The 17,894-nt window shown below is 45.6% G+C and overlaps 1 protein-coding gene across 3 annotated transcripts in view; it reads left to right on the plus strand.

Annotated features, from left to right (window-relative positions):
• Positions 1–17,894, plus strand: part of RBM33 (RNA binding motif protein 33) — a 133,752-nt gene that overhangs the window by 104,550 nt on the left and 11,308 nt on the right. The window contains exons 15-16 of one of the 3 annotated variants that reach the window (XM_023640066.2): positions 11,203–11,412; positions 13,954–14,142. In XM_023640066.2, the coding sequence (XP_023495834.2) occupies positions 11,203–11,412; positions 13,954–14,142 (399 nt within the window). The remainder of the gene's footprint in view (positions 1–11,202; positions 11,413–13,953; positions 14,143–17,894) is intronic. The other 2 variants (XM_023640067.2, XM_023640068.2) reach the window with 2 other exon arrangements.

The raw sequence follows: 17,894 nt of genomic DNA on the forward strand, positions 1-17,894 counted from the left end.
TTGTCTCTCTTTTCCCCTTTTACACATGCGCGCACACGCACACATCATGCACCCCTACCTAATTTTTCCCAAACCATTTGAGAGTAGGTTGGAGACACAGTGTATTACCTCAGAACACAGCTATTCTCTTACAAAACCACAGTTGTACAGTATGACACATCAGAAAATTTAACTCTCCAACCCACAGCGCATGTTCAGATTTCCTCACTTGTCCCAACAGTGTCCGTTATAGCCATTTTCCCCATTCCAGGGTCCAGTCCGGGACCACGTATTACCTTTTAGTTTCCATTAATCTGGACAGTTCCTCAGCCTTTGTGTCCCTGACAGTTTTAAAGAGGAGAGGCCAGTTATTTTGCCAAATGTCCTTTGCTTGGGGTTTGTCTTGTGTTTCCTCACGATCAGTTCACTCTAGGCTTTTTTGGCAGAAGCGCCACAGAAGGATGTCGTGTCCTCCTCAGTGTGTGCTGTTAGGAGGCATACAACATTGGCTTGTCGAGTAGTGGCATCTTGACCGCTTGAGTGTGATGGTGTTTGCCAAGTCTTTCTACTGCAGAGTTACGATCTTGCCCTTTGTAATTGATAAGTAACTTATGGGAGGATACTCTGAGACTATGTAAAGATCCCATTTCTTGTCAGATTTTCACTGTTTTTAGCAACAGTGATGTTTTTCTAATGCGGACACTCCTCTGTATTTTATTGGTTATCATGCTCCTTCTCTGATAGCTTTCTCTTTGCCCTGGCTTACTCATTTGTTCATTTATTTACAGGAATATGGGCTTATGACTTCTTGTTTTATCCAGTGAACCATTACTATCATTGTTCGTTTTGAGGTTGAGTTGTCCCAGATTGGCCAGTGAGAGCGCCTTCAGGCTGGCCTGTGTCCTTTGATGCATTTCTGTCATTCTGTGAACACATCCTTCCTTTCTGGTGCAGGAAGCTGTTCAGGCTCATCTTGTAGTACCTCTGCCTCAGCCCTGCTGTCAGGCCTGCCTCCTGGTGTTGAAGAGCTGGAGGCCAGATGTGCTTGTTGGGTGTCATTGCTTCTGGGCCCCTCAGTGCGTGTCTAGTCCTTCTACGGTGAGTTCCAAATACAGAAAAATGAATCAGAAAGAGATGGCCTGAATTGGTTGGATTCTGCTATGTATTACATTTCCTGAAATGAATAAAGAATACGTTTTGCTGCATTGAGTTCTTTTTTTTGAATTATTGTCATAGTGTGAGAATTCCAAGAGAATTAAACGTCACTATTTAAATATTAACAATGAGTCTGTCTGTGGACCAGGGGGCTAGGCAAGCCCTGTTCTTTAGGTAGCGACTGAGGCCAAAACTACTGACAGGGAGGGGAGGAGGGGCACGGTAGGTCTCAGAGGGTCTCCTCTCCATGGCAGGGGTAGTTGTGGGCTTGGCCTTTTCAGGCATCTGCAGTTGTGTTCTGGATTTTGTTTTGTTTGTTGTGCATTTTATCAAGGCTCGTTGACAGCTACAGCCAGCTGGCACTGAAACTTCCTCTGTTGCTGGTGGGTAAGGGTCATCCGTCGGTGCCAGCAGTGTGTGAGTGAGGCAGCTGTGATTGAGACCGCCACAGCACACAGAACCTGGGGCTGAGGAGCTCTGTGTGCATTAGCACCTGCTTCAGCTGCGTAAGAAAGTAGGAACCACTCAACAACCCAGGTGCTGTGCAGGCTCCAGGACAGCATCGCAGGTGAGAGCAGGCGGTGCAGGGTGCTGCAAGTAGCGTGAGGAGGAACCCTAAAACAGTGACTGCGTGGAGAGGCAGAGATGACTGGGTGAAGGAGGGCAGGGGAGGAGGAAAGAGCCTTCTGGGCAGAGGGGGAGAGCACGTGCAGAGGCCCTGTAGAGAGAAGGCACAGCTGATCCCCTAATGGACAGAGTGCAGAGAGCAGGTGAGTCTGGAGCCTGGCCTTTAGGGGCTGTTGTAGCTTTTGGATCTTGGTCCTTGGCGTAATGGAAGCCATTGGAAAGTTTTAGCAGAGGGATGACAGGCTAGTATTTGAACCTTGCTTAATTTTTAAAACAGTCGCTATTTGTCGTTTTTTTCTCATGTTCTGACTTCAATGTTGATACACAGAAAGGCATAAGGTACACCTCCTGAGCGTTGACTTGAGAGGCAAACAGAAGCATTCGCCCTGGAGCCATCTGTCACCCTTTGGAGACTCCTCGTCTGAGGAGGTCACCCTCACCACCTCCCGTTCTCTGGATGTGCCCTGTGGTTTCAAGCCTCTGGCCACTCGCTATGAAGGTCTCCCCGCCTTGTTCCACACACGGCTGCTCCCTCGTTCTTGGTATGGCGCCTGCACGTGCTCTGTCACACCTGTGGTGTGTGACCTGTGGTTTACGGAGCCCCGTCTGCTCCTTACTGCTGCTGACTGCGGCTGGCTTTGCTCTTCTGTTCATTTTTTGTCTCCAGGATTTAGGACAGTTTCAAGTATATTACAAATATTTAAGAAATATTTGTTGAAATAATTGATAAAATATCTTTTCCCGTTAAAAATAATAGAGATTGCTTATGGTTTCTTTACTGAAATTTCAAAGAAGGAGTTAGCACAGTGGTTTTTTCCCCAAATACTTCTGATTATAAAAGTAATAGCTGTTTCCACAACTAGAAGGACCTGCAACTAGAATATACAACTATGTACTGGGGGGCTTTGGGGAGAAGAGGAAGAGAGAGAATAAAAAGATTGACAACAGATGTTAGCTCAGAAAAAAAAGAAGTTAGCTCAAAAAAAAAGTAATAGCTGTTTATTATAGACATTTAGATGGCATCAGTAAGCAAAATTTGGAAAAACCAAAAATAACGTTACTCCTTGTTATAAATTTTTCTGGCCATCTTTTCAGGCTAAAATTTATGGTCCCCTCCCAAACTCCCTTACTCGATTTACAACAGGTGATCGTATCGTACATCCGTTTGGCTGCCTTTTGGGTTGGGTTAAGAGGTGAGTCTGCAGGGCAGAGCCCTTCTCGAGTATGGGACGTCACCTGGTGTCCCGGTCTCGGGCTGGGCCCGGCTGCTGAGGTGGTGCAGCAGGACCAGGAAGAAGTGAATCAGGTGGAGGTGAGTTGAAAATGAGGCAGGAAAGGACAGAACTGTGATGGGCTTGGGGTCGGGAAGAGTTCTGGGGCACTGAGTGTCAGAGGAGCTGCTTTGACACAGGGCAGCCAGGAGAGGCACTGCTGGGGAGAGGCAGGTGCACCCCTCCGGGCAAGGAGAGCCCAGGCTCCCACCTTTCGGGCCCTCGTCTGCCGTTCCTCGCCTTGCGGTTCCTCTTACCCTGCAGTCCTGTTGGTGTTGGGGTCAGGAGAGTGGCCCAGGGGCTGGTTGGAGTCAGGTCTGATGCTCTCCCTGTCAGAGGTGCTAATGAGCAGTAAAATGGCCAGAAGGCAAAGAGCAGGAGAGAGGAAGAGAAATGGACACGAGTCTTGGTTAATCACTTACTTGATAAGATGTACATTGTAGAATCTTCCTTCTGGAGGACCAATTCTTGTACACAAGCATTTGTCACTAAGAGCTATGAAACGCTTTAGTGGGCAAAATTGTTAACTTGCAGAGAAATGACTTTTTAAAGCATTCTTAAACAGGTGGCCTCTAAATTTGGGCAAAACAGACGATGGTTCATTAGAAGACAGAAATCAGTTTTAATGAATCAGAATTTCTACACGTTAGTTAATGGGTTTTTTTAGAGGTGTGATATTGGGGAGTGAAATAAGTGGTTGGATCAGAAATAATTCACCTGGAGTTAGGAATCAGGCTTTGCTAACCCGCCCTCCCCAGCAGGAAGGGAATCTGCTTTCTCCACTGTCTCGGATAACTTCCCTCTCTTCCCTCTCCTAACTGGGAACAACTACCAAAAAGAGGGCCTTGATTGTCTCCCTGGGGAAGTCACCCAGCCTACAAAGTAGGTCCTTCTGAGCTGCTCATCCTGGGCAGGTTGGTAGCTCTGTTTTCCAGAGCCTGGAGCCTCACCCCCAAGTGGGGGCTCTTGCTGGGAGAGCAGAGTTCTGGGACCCCCGATGCTTGATGACGTGCAGCATGGAAAGGCCCCGGCAATCTCACTTTTCAGCCATCCTTTCCTTTTTAGGCTGGTAGGTTTGTGCACTAGAAATTGGAGAGTCCTGGGATCCCCTCAGAGGCTCAGGGCTTTGGTGAGTTCCTCCAAAGGCCAGTTAATTTTTGCTTTTTAAAGATTTCCCCAAACCCAACTAATCTCAGAAAGGTAGAATGTTAACGGAGAGCTCTTGGATAATTGCCACGTTGTCACCAGCTATAGAATCCCATGTACATGCCAATCGAATCTTTTTCTCAGGAAGCCCGAGCACTTACGAGAGCTGTCTGCCCTGTCTTTTTAACCTTATGGATTTTGATTCAGTTCAATCTGTGTGGACCCATTACTGGAATTTTGTAGGAAGTGTTTTAGATTTCAGTTGTTTTCATGTTTTGTATGCTTGCCATATGTAAGGGTAATTTATTGTAGAGAGGAGACGAACACTGCAGGTGTGAAATGTTCTCACCTCATGTCATATTGTGGCAGTTGAATGAGGGAATTGACCTAGGAACCTGGATAAGAACGGTATCCTGTTTATTTTCTTTTACCTTTTCTCCTTTAAACAGTGGTCTTCAAAGACACAGTAGAGCCTTAAATGTATTTATATTTAGCAACGTCATGTAGCATGCATATCATTTATTGTCCAGGTTCTGAGTGAGCTTTCTAAAGATTACAGGGCCAGGCCCAGCATTGTTGTAGTTAATAGAAACCTGTTCCGTGAGGTCTGTGGGCTGTAAGATCAGTGGCGTTGCCGTGACAGTGAAGGAGGCCTTATCGAAAGGAGGATTCATAAGAGGCTGCCCTGGGACCCTAACCACTGTCCTTCTGTGTGTCCTGACAATGTTATCTGTCCTCTCAGTACGGAGTATCAAATGTCTGTCATGAGTACAGAAATTAATTTAATGTCACCTGAAGACATGCAATTAATCTTTTAGAGGTTTTCATAATACCTTTACAGAAAGAGTTGCCAGTTTGGCGGATTTGGATTTTGGGGTTTAGAAGAAGATAAGGAAAATTAATTTTTCATCAGGGTTAATACAAGCTAGCAGGGCCACAAAGGCTGAGAAAAATGGTTGGGGAATTTGTCAAGTGTTGTCACTCTAGAATAATGCTGCTTAACGTCTGATAGGTGTAATCAAGAGTTGAGATTTCTATAGAGCGGGATTAATCAATTTGCTCACTAGAGAATGCAAGTCAGTGATACCACTTCTTCCTGGGGTTTAAGAATGAAAATAAGATTTGATCTGTCAAATTGCAAGACGCCCTGACAGTATCAATAGGCATTTTTATCTGTACATTTAAACCATTTGTTATAAATAAATTTGTCGTCCTAATGTTGGTGGCTACAAATCTCATTTTTTGTGGAGATTAAGCTGATAAAAAGTATTCCCTAAGCTTACTTAATTCAGGTAGTGCCTCATATTTAAGAAAAACTACTCTAAAAAGACATTTTTATGGTATTTATTAAAAGATACTCATTCATGCAAAAAAATCAACAAAATATTTCCAGTTTGGTCTAAGATAGACCAAACTTCTTTTCTCCTCATTTCTTTTAGAGGAAGTGAAAAATATTTAAAATCGTATCTAAACACACTGCCGTGCAAGGAATTCCGAAAGTGAGCTGTCCACCCTAGAGAAATTCACTTTCAGAGTGAAGTCTGTGATCTACCATCCACGGACAGCCAGTTGTTTCCTTACGTTAAGATGACAGGTTTCTGAAATTCCTAATGTAATGGACAGAATGATTAAATTGATACGTATGTGAGTGCTGACAGTGTGAAGATCTCTTTCAGCACTGTGAACTCTATGCGTGTGTTACAGGAGACTTCTCAGTAAATGCGCACAGGCGCTTAGCTTGTTCTCATTCACCTTTTGTCTGTGTGGTTGTGTGTGTGGCATAAAAATATGTTCCTGGCCACAACCTGGTTGTTAATAGGTGGTCTGTTTCCTCGTGTTAACTGGAATAACTCTAGAATTTAAAATTTCTCCCAAGAATTAGCTTTCCATTGTGCTAATTTGGAAAAGAATAATTGTTCTTTCAAATGAAAAAAAACCACCTCTTTTTTCTTACAAAATGAAATAACTCTTTACTTAGATTTAAACCTTAAGTGCTCAGCATGATTTTCAGAAAGATGCAAAAGCACAGCATTATATTAGCCCTTCATTTAATTAAACTGATTAACTGAATGATGGTTAGGCCCTTTTGTTTCAACCCTTGCTGAAAACAGTTGTGTTAGTATAAGCGCTTCCCCTAGGAGGGCAGTGTGGGGTTGAAGCTTTGGCACTGGAGACATGAAGTCCAGCACTCACAGCGGGACCAAGGGCCCTGGGTTTTTCATTTGTGAAATGAAGATGATAGTATTTACCTTGAGGGAAAACAAGGGCTGTAGAGACCCTGGGATACTCTTGTCATTCCGCACACATTAGCTCCTCCTGTCCCCCCGTGAGGGGAGCATGTGGAATGACATCAAAACTTGTGGTGATTAAGATCCTTGGAAATTTCTGTTATAAAGTTTCTTGTATCATTTGTAGCTCTAGAAGGTATAAAACATCATCTTGAATATGAGTAACTGCAGAGCTTTCCTGGCAGCTCAGGGCTTTCCTCCATTTTTCGGTGAGCAGTGGGCAGGAGCAGCTTTTCCTGGAAGTTGGGCAGTCGTCGTAATCTCTGCTGAAACGTCTCCTGTCTGTGTTTGTCATTGACTTGACAAGTGTTTGTTGTCTGTCTGCCCTGTGCCTGATTCTCTTCTCTGTCCTGAGGATGCTGTGGTGACCATTGCCTCCCATGGGACTCCCATTCTGGTGAACATGACATAACTGAGAGTGGCGATCAGTGCTGTGGAGAAAAATAAAGCAGTTCGTGGCCTGGGGACCTTAGGATTGGAGAGTGCCGTTCACAGGGGCCTCCTCCAGTGAGCAGGCCAGGAAGGTTGCTGGTGAGGTCCCCCCCCCGCCCCCCCCCGCAGGCAGAAGTAGCGGAAAGCCCTCGGGCTCGTTGGGTTTGTGGCTGGAGACAGAGCCAGGAGGTCAGTGTGGCGGGGGTCAGGGTGGATGAGGGAGCCGTGAAAGACGGGGTCCAGATCCGCAGAACTATTGAAGCAGGGACGTTCGTTCCCGTGTCTTTTCAGGCGATCTCTTAGGAAGCCCTAAATGGTGAGGCTTTTTGTGATACCTGTATTTCTGAACTTTAAATGGGGATCAAGCCTACTTAAAAAAGTAAACGTTTTCTGGGCCGTCCCTGATGGCCTAGGGGTTAAAGTTTGGCATACTGTGCTCTGGCGGCCCTGGCTGGGTTTCTAGACATGGAACCACACTTCTTATCTGTTACTGGCCGTGCTGTGGTGCTGGTTGACATTAAAAAACAAATTAAAAAAAAGAGCAAGGTTGTCAACACATGTTAGCTCAGGGTGAATCTTCCTCAGCAAAAGAAATAAACTTTTCTTTGAAAGGAAAATAGAAGTTTAGAACTCTATTTTTCAAGGTTCTTATCTGACATTAATGTTTTCAGACATAAATTATCACTCATCTCTTACTCAAAATAACAATGAAGAGAATCTTTTATTATTTGGGATGTTTATTGACTAAACGTTTATGTTCTCAATTCCCAGTTTAAAAATCATCAGATCACCGCAGTGTCACACATTTATCACCCAAGTACATATACACATTGTATATCTTAGATCAGCAAATAGTATCCCACTTATGGTGCAAGCTCTTCTTTTCAAATTAAAGTTTACTGTCTAGATCATCTTGTTTTAGTTAAAGAAAAAAATTACAATACTCATCCTGTTGTCCATGATATATACGGACATCATTCCTTTTAGGCTACATGTACTAGCTAATTATCTATTTCTGCAGTGTGGCATAATGATTTCTGATGCGTGTGATAGTATTTCTGAGCTGAAGGCTGTCCTTTTTAGTTTCATAGTGACGTTGGGTAAATCCGTGTAGTAACTGACAGCAGCTATAACCTAAGATCCTGACACTATAATCTTTTCAATAGCACATTCAGAACTACTCAGGTTTTAAAAAGTATGATCTACTTACTGATTTATTCAATAAATATCTCAGTGCCATCTGTGTGCGCCAGAAATTTTGGCTGGGTGAACAAAACAGACTAACTAGAGTCTAACCCACTGGTCTTTCTAGACGCTTAGAAGATAGCGTGTGCTCCAGATTCCCTCGAGGCTTTACCTTGTCGGTTGAGGTTCAGGGAGCTTGTTTAGATCCGCTGAGTCCATCAAATGGGAAACCTCCCCAGAGAGCTAACTGTGCACGGCCTGGTCATTTATCCACGTTAGTGAAAAGGGTAGCAGTTGGAGAGGCAGTCCGTAGACTGTTGTGTAGCTGAGCTGTGTGGAGAATTTAGTGACCTAGTGCCACCTGCACCTAACACATAGCCTCTTGTGGGACCTGGGAGCTAGTGAAGTGTGAAGTGTCACCCCATGTGAAAAAGAGGAATGTTTTTAAGGACAGTGTGACTTAACACATGCATGGTGAATTTATGAATCTTCTACTAACATAATTTCAATAGGATTTTAGATAAATTAATAAATGATGAATCACTGACTCTTAAGAAAGATGGGGATATGTGATGTATGTCCTTAAATTTTTCAGCTTTTTAGTATAGAAAATTTCAAGCATGTAGAAAACTAGAGAGAGTTCATGTAGCTTTTTGAGATCAAGACTGAAAAATTGCACACTGAGAATAGGCCGTCCCTGCCTGGCTGGGGTGCCTTGCATGGAAGACTTGGGAGAAGTTTCAGGCAGCCCAGAGCGGCACCTGCCTGTCTGTGGTGCATGGTCCTGCAGTGGCCTGCCTTCCCACTGCGCTGCCCTTGTCACTTAGGGCGTGTTCCTCCCTGAGGCTGGAGTGACTCCCACATATTGGGCAGTGACAACACCAGTTGTGATAGTCCCTCTTTGATTCCTGATTTTGGTCATTGGTGTCTTCTTTTTTCTTGGTCAGTTTAGTTAAAGGGTTATCAATTTTTTTGATCTCAAAAATCCAACTTTTGGTTTCATTGACTTTTTCTCTGTTGCCTTTCTCTTGACTATGTCATTGCCTTTCACTGTGATCTCATCATTCCCTTCTGTTGTGGGTTTGATTTCCTTTTTTTTCCTAGCTTCTTGAGATAAAAGCTCAAGTTATTGACTTTAGATCTCTTTTCCTTTCTGATATGACTGCTTTAGTTGCATCCCCTAGATTTTGATATGTTGTGTTTTCATTTTCATTCTGTTCAAAATATTTTTTGTTCGGTTTTTTATTCTTATTCTTACTTCTTAGCCTGGTTGCCTAGATGTGACCCTGTTGCTGCATGGCTTAGTGGTCAGCCACTTATTTAGGAGGGCTGTGTGCAGGTCCCTTGAGCCCTGGGCTGGTGATGTGTGTGTGGGTCGGAGTGAGTACTCAGAGCTCCCCTTAGCTCTTACTTCCTGCCTGCCCACCAGGATCCTCTGCACCAGTGAGTTTCCCAGACAGCCTGCTGTCGAGGACTTATCTAGGCCTCTGGTAGCTCCTTCATTTCCACAATTTCCTTGTTAAGTCTCTCGGATTTCTAGCTGGTTTGCTATTGTTCCAGACAGGACTGAGACCAGAGGCCCGTAGACCTGTGGGCGTTCCCCCTGCCCTTCCTGCCCAGTTGGCTGCTTTTACTGACAGTGTTCCTGGGCTTTGTGGGCCTCCTCACCAAACCAGGTCTGCCCTCTGTGTTTTCCTACCCCCGCCTTGTCCTGATAAAACCGCTGTGTCCCTGAGGGAGGCTCTGTCTGCAGGACCAAAGATGCCCATTCCAGGGCTCGGGAATAGATGCTGCCCTCGTTTCTTATTTCACTTTCATTGATTTCCAGAGTCCTGAAATGCTTGTTTTGAACAATTTTGTCCAATTATACCCTTTTTTGGGGGGAGAAGATTTGCCAGTGTCTTCATGCTACCATTGCCAGTAGTCCTGCCCTGTGCGACATTTTTATCTCATTTTTTCTTAGATCCCATTATTTTCGGCAGTTTTTGCAAAAATCTTATCTAAGCACATCTTGTTCCAGCCCCTGTTCTTTCCCTTTGTTCCATTAACCTGTCTCTAAAAGATAAGTTTAGAGGGGAAAGAAAGAAGCATAGAAGATGTGGGCTGCTTCTGAGCTAATTTACCAAGTTCCTCTTGGAAGTACTGGCATAGCTGAGCAGTGTGTGTGGAGAAGTTTTACTAACTACTTCACTAGACTCCTGTTTATGTAAGGAGCTGAGCATTGTGCTACTGAAAGTCTGAATCTTATTTCCCCCCCCCCCAAAAAAACAAATGTCCATTTTTATTAAGATTACGTAATTTAGCAGGGCAAGATCTGACTCCTTGCTGTCCACTTTCTTTGTCGGCCACTAGCTCCCCTGTTGGAAGATGCCACACTTAATCCTGAAAGTAGCTGGTAGGCCCATCCAGAAAGGTGTTTTATGCTGACTGGTGTTACTAGGAGCATCAGTAGTGCAGCTTGAATGGGTACTGGCTTCCTAATTGAGTAACAGGTTTTAAGGTCAAGAAATGAGGGAGCATTAGTAAAACACAAACGGTTAGATTTCTGATACTTGTAAAGCTCGTCTGAAATCACCTGTTACTCTGGCAGGAGGAGGGATGACTGGGTGCTCCTCGCCTGCCAGTGCTCTGTCGAGAGTACAAGTGTTCAGTGTTGTGTCCACAGGGGAGGGACGGCGCTGGGCACACCCCGAGACTGACCAGCACAGCCTGTGGGATGAGTCAGGATGATGACCCACTCCTGAGAGGTTTGACAGGAGTTACAAGTTTAAAACTGTCAGGTTTTAATGAGAATGCTCATGAAAATGGAAAGTGTATGTTGAGTGTGAAGTATTTTTAAAGTTAAGCAGTATTTCACTGAACTAAACACTTATAGACCTCTTGACTGGGTACAGTGATTAAAAATTTTCGTGTTTTAAATTTCAAAAATATTATTAAAATCCAAACACTGTCAAATGAGAAATTTTCTTAGTGACTTTAGTGAAATGGCAGGTTTGGTTTTCCACTTGTGTGATGGTTTTGCGTCTTGGTTGAATCCTAACCGAGGCGGACTCCCTGACGCTGGGGAGGGCTGTCCAGCTGCGCGGATACTGACCAGCGTGCTGCCTTATTGGTTTCAGCAGGGAGGAGAGAGCGACGGCTTTTTTCACCCGGAGGGCCAGCCCCAGAGGCTCCCTCAGCCCCCAGAAGTGAGACAGCAGCCTGCCCGCAAAGTGACACTGACCAAGGGGGCCCTTCAGCCGCCCCAGCACCCACCAGTGGGGGCCCACGTGCACTCGGCCGGCCCTCCAGGCATCAAGAGCATCCAAGGAATTCACCCAGCCAAGAAGGTACTGCCCGTTACTTAGCCTGCCCCACAGGAACGTGAAGTCTGGGCCGTGCACACGTAGATGTCCTCCTAGTTAGAACGGGCAGCAGTGAGGTGCTTCTCTGATAGGAGTGCCTGGCACACAGTAGGAGTGATCGCATAAATGAGCCATCATTTTCTTTGTTCCAGCTTTGAAAGCTAACATTCCACAGAAGCGCTTTTCCTCTTGTGACTTATTTAATGGTACAACTCCGGGGAATCCCCCACGACCGAGGGAACGTTTGTTTCCTGCAGCTCTGAGCTGTGCTCTGGAGACAGCCCTGCAGGCGAGCCCCAGCCTGGCACGCTTTCCCTTCCCTGCCCGCTGGTTCCTCAGAGCCTTTGCAGATGGAGAACTGAGTGTTCGCTCCTCCCTTTCCTCCTCAGTGCCCCAGCTCACAGGTGGAGACCGAGGCCTTTGGGGGTGGAGAGGCCTGCCCAAGAAAGGAGCCCACCAGGCTGTGGGGGGCGGTATTTTCCTCCTCTCAGCTCAGTCTGTTAGACTAGAGGCCTGGGCGTCCACTATCCCTTCCAGGGAGTGAAGGTTATCCTATTGTGTGCTGAATTTAAAACCATCCCTGGAGAGGTGTGTCCATCTTGTCCCTCTTGTCCCGTCGTGTCCTGCTGCGGGAGTGCCTGTCCCCTCAGCTTCTCGTGAGGGGCATCTTTGTAACTTCCCCAAAGCCGTCACACCTCTCGCCGACAGTAAAGTCCCCTCTTGGCCCAGTAGCCAGACGCCCCTTGTCTGATGAGATCACGCCAGGGAGGTTTGAGTCTCTCCTAGAAAGCTCTGGAATCTACTAGTTCATCCCATCTCCTTGTCTTGCTGCTGATACTAAGTAGCAGTATTAATATGAAGGGGTCTTTGAAGTATTTAAATTACTCTGTATACATTTTATATATATATATATGTATGTATGTATGTATTATCTCATAAACGCTTTATGGTGTTGGGACAAACAAAATTATTCAGTTTTTGCAGCAGAAGACAGACGTTACAGACACATTAAGTCCTATCTTCAGGTATAGTCTTTAAAGATTGTTCCAGTCTAAACTTTCTTCAGTCAGGTGTTGTCCCCTGGCTATGTGAAGAGGAAGACCTTAGAAAAATACCCCTCCTCCCATACAGCTCTGTACGTAAATAAAGCGCTTGAGTTTCTTCATCTTCAACTTCAGTTTACTCTCCTATAAAGTGAGGACAGTAATGTTTCCTGTCCCTTTTGGGCTCTTGTGAGGATTTCATAAGAAATGCATATGCAAAGTGTGGTGCCTGGTATGTAAGTAAGCATTTAGTAAAGGATATTATTGTTGATATTATAACTTAGTATAGCTGGAACATAGAATAGTTAGTTACTTCTGGTTTCCAGCCAGTGTAACTTGCAACTTTTGATGTGTGTTTTCCGATGTGACCTCTCCTGAAATGTCGTTTTGTACTTCTCACAACTCACTGCGCAGGAGTAGGTGGGCTCCCTCCTGTGGAGTGTTAAGAATGGAATGTTCGGTTTTATCTGTGTCTCTTAGACTGGTGCCCAGTGATGTCCTGAGGCTCTCATTTCTGTCTGCCCTCCTCTCTGCCCGTTTCTGTGATGGAGTGGGAGGTCCTTTTTGTCCCTTTCTATCCAAACTCTAGGACAGAATTCTGGTGGGATGTCTGGAAAACCTGGTGCTGTTCATTGCACCTCTGCGGCCTGCGGTTCACTACCGTCCTACACAGGAGGAGTTTGTTTTAGAGAAAGCCCTTGACACCAGTGCTTTATCTAATTTCCTAGTGGGAAAAGAATGGAAAGATCATCTGTCTCTTCTTTTTCAAAAGATCCCAGGACAGTGGTTTTGAACCCTGGGCCCTGCTGTAGACCAGTGTAGACATCGTAACTTTGGAGGGGCCGGGCACTCAGTCATCATTATGGTTTGGGTTTTTTTGGTTTTGTTTTAAAGCTCTGCAGATGATTGTAATGTGTAAGCAGCCGGGGGGAAATCCCTGTGGCAGAATCTGCCTTTCAGAGTCTCGGGACAGCAAATGTACATATTTGTGAAATGAGTTGGATATGTGTTGTGGCTTGTGGTGACTCTGCAGTGGCTGTGGGTAACACCAGGCACAGTTTGCTGGTCCCTGCTGATTTGGCCTGGAATACGGTGGGGGAAATTCGGGCTCTGGGGCCGTTAGGACTGGATCTGAGTCCTTAACTGTGTTACTTGCAGCAAGTTTCTGAAGCCCTGTGATCCTGCTGCTTCATCTCCAGGATGTTGGGGACACAGCGCCCACCTAGTCCCATCCTTGGCACAGGACAGGGTCAGACTCTGCTCCGTCCTCTTCCGTCGTCTTTCTCCACCCAGATCAGCTGGGTATTATTGTCTCATTTAGGCATTGAAGCCTGTTCTGATTGATAGTGGATAAAAGCTACAGAAATCCTATAGCTTATGGTGTGTTTTAATGGATTCTAGATTATTTGCTCACTTTTATATCATGGTATGTGTGAAAAAAGACCAAAGTTCAAAAATGGAACAGTTACTTTGTTGTTGCCAGGTCATCATGCATGGGAGAGGCCGAGGAGTAGCAGGTGCCATGGGCCGGGGGCGCCTGATGCCGAACAAGCAGAACTTACGGGTGGTGGAGTGCAAGCCACAGCCCTGCGTCGTGTCCGTGGAAGGCCTCTCTTCCTCCACTACGGATGTCCAGCTCAAGAGCCTGCTGATGTCAGTAGGCCCCATCCAGGTGGGTCCACGTTCTGTCCTGTGTCCTGTCCCAGGACTAAGTCACTTCTTGATTTAGAATCCCTCTGTCTTGTCTCCTTCATGTTAAAATAATACACTTGAGAAGGAAGACAGATTTCCCTACCGTGCACACTTGATGTCGGGACTTCTGCCTGGGAGCTAGGGGGTTTGGAAGTTTTCAGGGGCTTGGTTACAAACTTTATGAAGTAGTTATTTCAATGAATAAGTTATCCTTGGAAATCCTGAAATTATCCTAAATTTTACGTAGGCACCCATACATAGAAATGTTTTGTTCTGTCACACACTTGTTTTGTTTGTAATAATTAAAATTTCTTTTTGGTATTTAGCCTTCCTGACCTTAGTTTGCAGAAACAGCCTCACATGTTAACAGCTGTAGAACTTGGTTTAGATTTTACAAACATGAAATAACATGCACTATATTTTGGTCTCTGTAATTTTAAAACTGGCTAATTCTAAATGCTTATATATCTCTGCTGAGCTGGCTCCAAACAGGTCTCCAGTTCTGTTGTAAACAGTTTTCCTTTGAAATCCCTGATCTCTGCAGCTTCTAGAGCCCTGGAAGTAAACCAGGGAAGAAGTGGATTGACCTGGTTTTCCTTGAGCAGTGTATCTCTCGTCCTGTTTCTGGCCCCTCCTCCGGGTGTCACCACCCAGTCACAGCATCACGAGCACACCCCTCATCCCACGTCAGCATCCATGTCTGAGGGTAGAGCATGTCGGAAACATGACTGATGGAAATTGTAGGATGGATAGTGTGGATGTCAGATCTCTGAGTAATGCCAAGTGCTTTCTTTTAAGAATCTCTCATAGTCTCTTGCTTCATGAGTGAATGGGGAAACATTTTCAGACTAGAGTTGATACAGGTAATTAATTTTTAATATGTTTTAAATCTCTGTCTACTAATGAGAGTTACTAAAAGTGAGGAGTAGATAAAAGCCCTTCCAAAAACACTGTTATTTAGGTTCAACTGCTTCCACCTTCATTTTTGGATTCCTAGAGAGATGGTTAGGTTTATTTTTCATTTGTATGTAGTAATGATAAGTTAGCCAAAAACTTTGGCTTCTGTTTTTAATAGTTGTTTTCCTGTGGTGTGGCCAGGGATGGTTTGTCAGTTACCAGAGGCATAAAGTTTATGTTCAAGGATAGTCATTTCCAGATGGTTAATCATAATATGGATTAATTTGCAAGATCAGAATGATGCCAGAGAGTTTTAGATGCATTAAAATGTGGTTATCCTGATCTGAGACTCTTCAGCAAATGGTGGTTGAGAATTTGGGGTCAGATCACAGTTCACCAGTGAGTCCAGATGTAAAACCCAGATCCTAGTGTATTAGTTCTGAGCATGACTCTGTGAGGCCCATGTTTCAATCCGCTTTCCCGGCCCTCTGTTGAGCTGGGGAGTGGTAGCACCATGGCTCTCTGTGTATGGCCCACTGGTCGTCCAGGCTCTGCTTCGTCACGTGTAGCTGTGATCGTTCTCCTGAACGTCTCTGAGTGCGATACACTTATCAGGATCCATGTCAGAATGGCCGTGCTGCTCCCTTCTCACTGTGCTGCGTGAGCTTCAGTGGCTGCGTTGCAAGAATTAGCTTGGTGCCATTGCTACACCACCCAACCTTGGTCTTAGCCATCTTAAAAGTTGAATTTTGAATTTTGCCTTGTGGGGTTATATATCTCTTGAGTGGCCTTTTTTCCTCCAATTTGCCTTTCTTTTTCTGTTCGGAAAAGAATTAGAGATCATTGTGTTATAAATACAGTTTGATTGAGGACACTTAAAGCCAAGCAAAACCAGTGTTGGGTTGTTTAATGGCTTGTTTTAATTAGAAAGAGAGAGCAAGATGGGAAAACAAGAATGAAATTTTCTAGGTTACATGAATTACCCTTAAAATGAAATAGAAGGTGAATCCCCTCCCATACGCCACCGTCGGAGTCCCTGTGGAGTGATGGATTTAGCACTTGCCGCCAGGGCCTGGTCGTCCACCCTGGGCGCAAAGCAGCGTGCTCTCTTTTCTTTCCACTGTTAGTCCCATAGGGTGGTTTTGAGTTGGAGTTTATAGATTTTTAAACTCTGCATTCACAAAGCACTTAGTTTCTTAATAAAAAAAACAAAAAGCAACTACTATAACAAGTTTCTGCCAGCTTTAGGTAGGTAAAGAATGACGCTGATAAGTAGGAATTTTGAAAAGACATTTATAACAGCTTCATTATGGTGTAAATGTAACTGTATTTCACAGGGCTGGTGCTGAGTGAGCCCGCCTCCTGCTCCCTGGTTTGAGGAGAGATGGGCTTTAGGCTGCTCTGTGCACTGGGCTGCGGCTCCACCTCGCGTCCACCTAGTGTCATAGCAGGTGGTGGGGTCTAGACGAGGAAGGACCCCTGTTCTTTTGGGCCCTTTAGTAACAGGAAAGTGCAGTGACTGCGCATTTCACACGGCTGCTGCTTTAACTGTGGGCTCTGAGAGGACTTCTCACTGTGGCAGAAATGAGCGCTGCCATGAGGGAGCCGTGGTGCTTTCACATCAGTATGTTAGTCCCTTAAACTGCGCTCATAAGCCTCTCTAGAAAACCCACCTTAAAGACATTAGCCATTAACTCGTTATTTACAGAATAAGGAAAAATGACAAGATTTTGTAGAAATGTCATAACCAGAAGGGAGAAATGACGCAAGCTTCGTGGTGTGTTTCAGGATTTCAGATGAGAGCGCACAGTAGGAATAGACCCGTGTGAGACTAGCAGTAACAGGAAACTAGCTAAAGGAAGATTCTGCCTGGGGTCCCGGGACCAAGAGAGGCCTGTGGGGTTATGGGGATGCCGGGCCTGGCCCTCAGGGAAGGGCCGGGGCAGATGGGAAGGCGAGGGGGGAGGCTGCAGCAGGTGACTTCTGTTAGGGGCTGTGGGCTCTGTGGACGAGTGAGCGTGTGCCCAGGTGCTCTCGTGACCGGCACCGTTCCCATAGGCATGGCCGCCTCCAGGGAATGACCCTGACCTTCTGCTCCGTCCTGAAAGACTGAAGCTAAGTGAACTGTTAGGGTCAGGCAGTGAGGTAGTTATAACTTCTAAGCTCCTTTGCTTATTTATCTTTATTTCCCTGTTTGCTGGATTTTGCCTAAAATTGTATTAAGAAAAATTTGCTGTCCTGTAAATAAACAAAACACCATAGAGTAAAAACAGAAAAGTAGTTTCCTCACAAGAGCGTAAAGATCAGAGGTCACTTAACGAGCAGGTGTGACTGGACCCCCGCGGCACTCGCCACTGAAGAGGGAAGGCCAGCGTGGGTGGGAGCAGCAGTAGTCACTGCCGACACTTAGACCATGCCGCCTGTGCCCGGCACTGCGCTGTCCCCGTCTTCCCTGGTGACTTCTTCCTTTGTCTCCCCCGACTCCCCCCTGAGAGCTCCAGGCCTCAGGATGCAGCCGGTGCAGCAGCCAGAGTGAGACTTTGAAGGGAAGCTGCAGCTTAAGTCCCAGTTTTGCCGTTTCTTGGTGTGCAGCTCGCGCACAGGGTGCCGCACCCTCATGAGTCCAGGTTTTTGCATCAGCCACAGAAGACCTTAAATGCTGTCTCGTAACCCTTCCTTCATTCCCCAGCATGACCTGGAACGGGGGGAAATGAAGGAAACAAGGCACCCACGTTAAAGCGGTGAGCACAGAAGGAGCAAGCATCAGGGTGTGTTCTCGAAAGGAGACTTGCTGTCCCAGAGGGCGTGTTGCCCTGGAGTCCACTTCAGGCCCGA

This window comes from Equus caballus, chromosome 4, assembly GCF_041296265.1.
Source record: "Equus caballus isolate H_3958 breed thoroughbred chromosome 4, TB-T2T, whole genome shotgun sequence".
NCBI classification, from domain to species: domain Eukaryota; kingdom Metazoa; phylum Chordata; class Mammalia; order Perissodactyla; family Equidae; genus Equus; species Equus caballus.